This window comes from Hemicordylus capensis, chromosome 5 (assembly GCF_027244095.1).
Source record: "Hemicordylus capensis ecotype Gifberg chromosome 5, rHemCap1.1.pri, whole genome shotgun sequence".
NCBI lineage: Eukaryota > Metazoa > Chordata > Lepidosauria > Squamata > Cordylidae > Hemicordylus > Hemicordylus capensis.
The window spans coordinates 1620321-1629104 of record NC_069661.1 but is presented as its reverse complement, the minus strand read 5'-3'; the positions used below and the strand labels follow the sequence as shown (position 1 = coordinate 1629104).

At 50.1% G+C, this 8784-nt stretch overlaps 1 protein-coding gene across 1 annotated transcript; it reads left to right on the top strand.

Annotated features, from left to right (window-relative positions):
• The first annotated feature begins 721 nt into the window (after nucleotides 1–721).
• On the top strand, nucleotides 722–6727 carry SPR (sepiapterin reductase). The gene is made up of 3 exons (XM_053258080.1): nucleotides 722–1375; nucleotides 4584–4874; nucleotides 4950–6727. The coding sequence occupies exons 1-3, from the start codon at nucleotides 1072–1074 to the stop codon at nucleotides 5138–5140; spliced, it is 786 nt and encodes a 261-aa protein (XP_053114055.1). The 5' UTR covers nucleotides 722–1071; the 3' UTR covers nucleotides 5141–6727.
• Nucleotides 6728–8784: the final 2057 nt, after the last annotated feature.

Below are 8784 nucleotides of genomic sequence, written 5' to 3'. Positions count from 1 at the left end.
GGCCTGGTCTACACCAAGGGGTCGCACATCTGCTGCAGCAAAAATCTGAGTCTTTACGTTTCTTTAAAATATTCTAACACCTGAAAGATAATACAGCTGCAACTCTTAACATCCTTACTAAAGAGCAAGTCCCATTGAGCTTGATGGAATTTGCTTGTGAGTAAATATGCTTAAGGGTTGCATTGCACCTGGACTTTAAGACACTGTGAGACTTTTTCAAAATTGTTGAATATTCTTCAAAAGGAGTTTTGATATATACCCACCTTCGTTCCAGGGAACTCCAGGCAGCATGCCAGCTGTTGTAGTGGTTAGAGTGCTGCGGAGATTCGAGTTCAAATCCCCATTCAGCTGGATGACTCTGGGCCAGTTCCTTCTCTCTCAGCCTAACCTACTTCACAGGGTTGTTGTGAGGAAAACTCAAGTATGTAGTACGCCGCTCTGGGCTCCTTGGAGGAAGATAGATAGATAGATAGATAGATAGATAGATAGATAGATAGATAGATAGATATTTATTAAAGAAAGAAAGAAAGAAAGAAAGCCTGAGGGTGCTCCCCCTTTGGCTCGGTGGCCCGCATCTTCATGGACCTCCAACCCGTATATTGGAACGCTAAAGTCGGGTCGATCTTTTCGAGGAAGCCCGCGTGAGCATTTCGAAGCCCTTGATGACTGCCTTGCCTTCCAAGCGGCTCGAGCGCATTCTCACGGCCAGGTCTCTGGGCTCTGCTCTCGCGGGATCCCCCTCCGCGCCGGGGAGCCACCCGCAAAGGAAGGAGCCCAGGGCAAGGTCAGGGCCGCCCCCGAGCTGGCGCTTCCTCCCGGGCCGGACTCGGCTGCTCCAGCGCGCGGCCCCGGGGGCGCCTGCCTGCCTGCGCCTGCCCCTCCTCTCCGGCCAGCGGCCCCGGGCCTGCCCTGCCCTGCCCTGCCCGCGCCAGGCACCGCCCCCGCGCCCTCCCCGGGGCGGTGGCAGCAGCAGCAGCGGCCACCGTCGGGACGGGACGAGGCGCCGCCAGCCACCAGGCCGAGCCCGGCGGGGGCGCACGGACCGCACACGCGTCCGGGCAGGAGGCGGCGATGGCGGAGGCGGGAGGGACGCTGGGCCGGGCGCTGTGCGTGGTGACGGGCGCCTCGCGGGGCTTCGGCTGCAGCCTGGCCCGGCTGGCGGCCCCGCGGCTGGCGCCCGGCTCGGCGCTGCTGCTGGTGGCGCGCTCGGCGGCGGCGCTGGCCGAGCTGGAGGGCGAGCTGGGCGCCGCCTGCCCGGGCCTGCGCGTCCAGAGCGTCCCCGCCGACCTGGCCACCGAGGAGGGGCTGCAGCGGGTGCTCCGGGCCGCGCGCGGGGCCGGCCGCCTCGAGCGCCTCTTGCTGGTCAACAACGCCGGTGAGCCCCGGCGGGGGCGGGGGGGCTGAGGAGCATGTGCAGAGGGCCGGGCGGGAGGTCGGGCGGCCGCTGAGGGGCAGGGGGAGGACCCCCCGGGGAGCCGGGGCAGGGAGCCGGTCGCCGCGCGCTTGGCAGCCCACCGTGGCGGGGAGGGAGAGGGGGGGGCCCTGGCCACGCAGCCCCCACCTGCCTGGGGAGACGCGCCCACCTCTGGCTTCCTCCTCGCGGCCAGAACGGGGCCTCTCTCCTTGTGCCTCGCCTTTGGTTTCTGAATTCGGGCTGAGACTTCACAGTGCGCGGGGCTGGGGGGTGGGGGGGTCCGGTGGCCCCCCAGCCTTTCTATTTCTGAACTGGGGGAGGGGGGGCTTTCTGTGCCTGCCGCCTCCAATGCACAGCGCAGCCAGCCAGCAGAGAAGGTCCCACGCAGCAGAACTGGGAAACGGAGGCCAGGCAGAGCTAGCAGAGCCCCTGAGCCCGCACAGCGACTGCAGGGAGGGTCTGGCAGCGCAGCCATTCAGGGGCCCTCCGAGTAAAGGGAGCATCATCCCTGCCTGCCCCCACGGCTCTGCTTGGCCCCTTCCTCCCAGCATCTAGCAAAGCTTTTGCTGAAGAAACCCCTCCCTGCTGCTGGACTGCTTCCTCCGGGTAAATCTGGCTGGGCAGCTCAAGGGTATGAAGGGGCAACACATCCCATTAAATGGTCCCTTGGTGATGGGTATCTCCTTCCTCCTGGTGCTGCCTCATGGAGACATGTGGTGATGCCATGTGAGAGTCCTGATTTAACCTGCCTCTGAGTGGTTAAGAGCAGCCCTGCTGGATCAGGCCCAAGAATTCCCATCTAGGCCAGTACCCTGTTTCACACAGTGGCCCACCAGATGCCTCTGGGGAGCCCACAGGCAGGAGTTGAAAGGGGCATGCCCTCCCTCCTGCTGTTACTCCCCTGCAACTGGTACTCAGAGGCATCCTGCCTCTGAGGCTGGAGGTGGCCTATAGCCTTCTGACTAGTAACCATTGAGAGACCTCTCCTCCATGAAGTTATCCAAACCCCACTTCAAGCCATCCAGGTTGTTGGCTCTCACCACACCTTGTGGCAGAGAATTCCACAAGTGGATTATGCATTGTGTGAAAAAGTACTTCCGTTGTTTGGTCCTAAATTTCCTGGCAATCAATTTCATGGAGTGACCCCTGGTTCTAGTGTTATGTGAGAGAGAGAAGAATTCTTCTCTATCAACTTCCTCTACACCATGCATGATTTTATAGCCCTCTATCATGTCTCCCCGCAGTCGTCTTTTTTCTAAACTAAAGAGCCCCAGGTGTTGTAGCCTTGCCTCATAAGAAAGGTGCTCTAGGCCCCTGATCATCTGGGTTGCCCTCTTCTGCACTTTTTCCAGTTCTACAATGCCATTCTTTAGTTGGGGTGACCAGAATTGTACACAGTACTCCAAGTGTGGCCACACCATCGTTTTGTATAAAGGTATTATAATATTAGCATTTTTATTTTCAATCCCCTTCCTAACGATCCCTAGCATGGAATTGGCCTTTTTCACAGCTGCTGCACATTGAGTTGACCCTTTCAACGAGCTGTCCACCATGTCCCCAAGACGCCTCTCCTGGTCAGTCGCCGACAGCTCAGATCCCATCAACGAATACTTGAAGTTGAGGTTTTTCATCCCAAAAGTGCATCGCTTTACACTTGCCAACGTTGAACCACATTTGCCATTTTGTCGCCCACTCCCCCAGTTTGGAGAGATCCTTTTGGAGCTCCTCACAATCTGTTTTGGATTTCACTACCCGGAAGAGTTTGGTATCATCTGCAAACTTGGCCACCTCACTGCTTACCCCAACTTCTAGATCATTTATATGAATAAATTAAAAAGCACCGGTCCCAGTACAGATCCATGGGGGAAACCACTTCTTACTTCCCTCCATTGTGAAAATTCTCCATTTATACCTACCCTCTGTTTCCTGTCTTTCAACCAATTAGCAATCCACACATGTACTTGTCCCCTTATCCCATGACTGCTAAGTTTCCTCAGGAGTCTTTGATGAGGAACCTTGTTGAAAGCTTTTTTGGAAGTCCAGGTATACTATGTCAACTGGATCACCTTGATCCACACACTTGTTGACACTCTCAAAGAACTCCAAAAGGTCTGGTGAGGCAAGAGTTACCTTTGCAGAAGCCATGCCGGTTCTCCTCCAGCAGCAGGGCCTGTTCTACATGCTTTACAATTTTATCCTTGAGAATGCTTTCCATCAATTTGCCTGGAACGGACGTTAAACTAATCAGCCTGTAATTTCCCGAATCGCCCCTGGATCCCTTTTTGAAAACCACTGTTACATTTGCTATTTTCCAGTCCTCTAGTTCAGAGCCCGATTGTAGGGTTAAGTTATATATTTTTGCAAGGATGTTGGCAATTTCACATTTGAGTTCTTTGAGGACTCTTGGCTGGATGCCATCTGGCCATGGCAATTTGCTAGTCTTCAATTTTTCCAGAAAGTTTGTCTTGTGGTAGCAAGTCAACAAGCTGGTCTTGTGGTAGCAAGCATGACTTGTCCCCTTTGCTAAGCTGGGTGTGCCCTGAATATGAATTGGAGACTTGATGTGTGAGCACTTGTCCCCTTATCCCATGACTGCTAAGTTTCCTCAGGAGTCTTTGATGAGGAACTTTGTCAAAAGCTTTTTGGAAGTCCAGGTATACGATGTCAACTGCATCACCTTGATCCACACACTTGTAGTCACTCTCAAAGAAGTCCAAAAGGTTGGTGAGGCAAGATTTCCCTTTGCAGAAGCCAGTGAGACTTGCCAGGGAGACCCACCCTGCTCCGGGAGCCATTCGTGCTGCTTAGTGAGCTTCCCTCCTTAACTGGGTCTTCCTCTGCCCGGCAAGGCCACAGACCCTCCCCTTAGAGAAGCCGCTTTTGTGGGCCATTGTGCCTCCGCTGCCGCCGCAGGTCTTCAGCACCACTGCCTGCGCTGCCGAAGAGGGTGAGCCCTCCAGAAGACTTGCTGCTTGGCACAGCTTAAACTGGTGCCTGGAGCCAACTCTGTCAGTTCCTGCAGTCTCCAAGTCATTCCTGGTGGAAAGCCTGGACTCTCCATGTTCGCTTCGGGGCGCTTTTGCTCATCAAGCTTCTGCTTCGGGTTCTCGACAGCTCCCTTTAACAGCCTGGGCCTTGGCTTTGTGCTGACTCGTCTTTTCTCTTCCAGCATCTCTTGGGGATGTTTCCAAATCCTTCTTGGACTTCACCAGCCCAGCTGAAGTCAATGGCTACCTGGCGCTCAATGTCACCTCCGCGCTGTGCCTGACCTCCTCCCTCCTGAAGGCTTTCCCTGCGCAGCCTGGCCTGTGCCGGATGGTGGTCAACATCTCCTCACTGTGTGCCCTGAAGCCCTTCAAGACCTGGACACTCTACTGCACTGGGAAGGCGGCCCGGGACATGATGTTCCAGGTCCTTGCAGCGGAAGAGCCGGATGTCCGGGTGCTCAACTATGCGCCAGGTGAGTGCTGGCGTGCTGCATACCCCACCCCACCCCACTCAACCCCCTGGAAGTGACCAGCCTTTCTTTCCCCAGGCCCCCTGGACACTGATATGCAAGAAGTGGCACGGACCAAATCGGGAGACCCAGACCTGCGGCAACAGTTCCTCCTCATGAAGCAGAGCGGGCGCCTCCTGGACTGCGATGCTTCATCCCAAAAGCTGTTGAGTCTTCTTCTGGCAAACACTTTTGAATCAGGGGCACATGTTGACTTCTATGATGTCTGAGTGGTGGTGGTTTTTCTCTGGCTTGGCTTGGCTTGTGCTCCTGGGGAAATCCCCTTCAGGTGCTGCTTCCCACGGGTGTGGGCGGGGTTGCGCTCTCTTCTTAATGCCGTGGATAAAAGGCTGCATGAGAGATTGATATCATGAGGGCATTTGCAGAGTTCTGAAACAACTGGATGAGACTCAAGCTCAGGAATGAGCCCTTTGAAGTGGGGCAGGGGGTGGGAACGTGGTCTCCTGATTACTGTTTACCACACACATTTTGCTTTGCTTCTGGGACAGAAGAGGCATCCCCTGCAACTGGTATTGAGAGGCATTGTGCCTCTGAGACTGGAGGTGGCCTAAAGCCACCAGATTAGTAGCCATGGATAGACCTCTCCTCCATGACTTTGCCTAATTTAAAGCCATCCAAGCTAGTGGCCATCACCACAACTCGTGGCAGAGAATTCCATAGATTAATTGTGTGCTGTGTGAAAAAGTACTTCCTTTTGTTGGTCTGAAATCTCCCAGCCTTCAGTTTCATAGGATAACCCCTGGTTCTAGTGTTGTGAGAGAGGGAGAAAAATTTCTCTCTGTCTTCCCTCTCCACTCCATACATAATTTTATTATTTCTTTATTATGTCTCCACCTAGTCAGAAAGAGCCCCAGATGCTGTAGGAAGGTGCTCCAGGCTTCTGATCATCTTGGTTGCCCTCTTCTGCACCTTTTCCAGTTCTACAATATCTTTCTTAAGATACAGTGACCAAAGCTGTACACAGTACTCCAGTTGCAGCTGCACTGTAGATTTTCATAGGGGCATTATAATATTAGCATTTTTATTTTCAACCCCCTTCCTAATGATCCCTAGCATGGAATTGGCCTTTTTCACAGCTGCCACACTGAGATGACACTTTCAATGAGCTGTCCACCACGACCCCAAGCGCTTTCTCCTGGTCAGTCACCAACAGCTCAGATCCCATCAGCATATGTGTGAACCTGGGGTTCTTTGCCCCAATATGCATCACTTTATACTTGCTAGCATTGAACCGCATTTGCCATTTGGTCGCCCACTCCCACAGTTTGGAGAGATCTTTTTGCATCTCCACAATTTCACTACCCTAAATAGTTTGGTGTCATCTGCAAATTTGGCCACCTTGCTGCTTACCCCAACTTCTAGATCATTTATGAATACAAACTACCAAACAAACTGGTCCAACTACCGAACCCTGGAGGACCCCACTTCCTACCTACCTCCACTGTGAAAACTGTCCATTTATACCTACCCTCTGTTTCCTGTCCTTCAACCAGTTACCTATCCACACATTAACCTGTCCCCTTATCCCATGTCTGCTAGGTTTACTCAAGAGCCTTTAATGTGCAAGTTTGTCAAAAGCTTTCTGGTAGTCCAAGTATACTATATCAACCGATATACATTAATGTTACAAGAAGATGGTACAACAGAATAAAAGAACATTTGCAACATGTACAGTTGGTATAGCTCTTATTAGACTGCTATATTGGTCATGCTCATATATTCAATCCATCGTCTTCTTAACCATTTCAACCAAGATCTTACTTGGATTATAATAAACCCTATTTGTTTCCAATGTATCTATAACTGGTTTCCATACTTGCTTAAAGTCATATCTATTTAGCTTTCATCGCATATTATTACATCAAACTAAAATAAGTTCTTCAAGCATATATTCCCATATTATTTTATACCAGTTACTAATATTAAGATTTTCAGCAGTTTTCCAATTATGAGCAATTAATGTTTGAGCTGCTAATATAAGAAACCTTAACATTATTATCTAATTTCATATTATTTCAGGGAAACAAAAGCCGTAGTCCCAATTCTATATTAAGTGTTATCAAAACTCTAAATTTAGTTACTATTTCATTTTCCACTGCTTGCCAAACTCTTTTAACTCTGACACAATCCCACCACATATGTTTATAGGAGCCTAATTTCATACACCCTCTCCAATAGTTAGCATTAGAATTTTTTTTTTAATCTTCACCAGCTTTCTTGGGGTCATATGTCATTTAGTTAATATTTTAATCCATTGCTCCCGTATTCTGACATTACTTGTCCATTTTAAAGGTTTCTTTAACTTAACCCAGTTTGCTGAGTCTATACAATTTCCTATATCCTGTTCCCAGGAAACTTTCATTCCTAAAAATGAAAAAGCATCAAAATTCAAAAAGATATATTTCAAAAGATAGGTAGCTCCACAGGGATTAATTAATAACTCTTCATACACCTGCTCAAATTTAACCAAAGAGTGAGTTGCAGCCATTTTAAACTCAGATTTATATAATATATAAATAATTCTATTTGTATCCACATGCCTGTTGACACTCTCAAAGAACTCCAAAAGGTTAGTGAGGCAAGACTCCCTTGCAGAAGCCATGCTGGTTCTCCTTCAGCAAGGCCTGTTCCTCTATATGCTTAACAATGTCGTCCTTATGTATGCTTTCCATCAATTTACCCAGCACCTTCTTGAAAACCTGAGTTACATTGGCTACAGTCCTGTGGTACAGAGTCTTATTATTCTGGTACAGAGTACCCAGAATGTTGGGGGCAATATGCTAAATCATTGTAAACTGCTTAGAGAGCTCCGGCTATAGAGCGGTATATAAATGTAAGTGCTATTGCTATTACTAAGTTCCTTATTTTTGCTAGATCAGCAATTTCACATTTGAGTTCCATCAGAATTCTTGGGTGTATGCATCAATTCCAGAGAGGGCATATTGTCAAGATCTACCATGAAGACAGATGCAAAGAACTCATTCAGCTTCTCTGCAATCTCTTTATCCTTCCTAATAATCCCTTTCACTCCCTCATCATCTAAGGGGCCATCCGCCTGCCTGGCAGGTTTTCTACTTCTGATATATTTGTTTTTGTGAACTCCCTTGACACTTCTGGCTATATGCTCCTCAAACTCTCTCTTTGCATCCCTTATTGTCTCCTTGCATTTCTTTTGCCAGAGTTTATGTCCCTTCCTGTTCTCTTCATTTTGGCAGGACTTCCATTTTCTGAAGGAAGTCTTCTTCCCTTTTATAGCCTCCCTGACTCTACATGTTAGCCACACTGGCGTCTTCCTGGACTTGCTGGTACCTTTCCTCTTCCTTGGCATACATTCCAACTGTGCTTCTAGTACTGTGGTTTTAAATAAGTTCCATGCTTTCTGGAGTGAATTGACTCTCCTGACTTTCCCTTTCAGCTTCCTTCTTACCAGCCCCCTCATTCTTGAGAAGTTTCCTCTTCTGAAGTCCAACGCATCAGTGTTGGATTTCATCCTCGGCAATGTTCCGCTCGCATATAAGCTGGATTGGACCACGCTACAGTTACTGTTCCCCAGTAGTTCTCCAACTCGGACATCTCACACCAGTTCCTGAGGACCACTCAGAATTATGTTATTTCTCCCTGCCCGCAAAGAGCCACCTGCAGGAGGCCGGAAGTGGAAACACACCAACATGCTCTCTTGTAACCATCTGCCAGCCTTCGGGGTGGAATTGGCACCCTGGCAACATGCTGGGTTGGGGAAGTGGCATCTTCTTGAGGAGCTGGACAAGGGTTGGTCCTTGCCTGTTGCACTCCATGTAGCATCCTTGGGGTTCTGCACCTGTTTCCTGCTCTGAACAGGAATGGGACTAGAACA

Bases quoted from the DNA above. Each gene is read 5' to 3' on its own strand.
- SPR (XM_053258080.1), top strand. From the start codon at position 1,072: ATGGCGGAGGCGGGAGGGACGCTGGGCCGGGCGCTGTGCGTGGTGACG. The intron at 1,376-4,583 runs GTGAGCCCCGGC...TTTCTCTTCCAG, and splicing joins CTTGCTGGTCAACAACGCCG to CATCTCTTGGGGATGTTTCC. The intron at 4,875-4,949 runs GTGAGTGCTGGC...TTCTTTCCCCAG, and splicing joins GGTGCTCAACTATGCGCCAG to GCCCCCTGGACACTGATATG.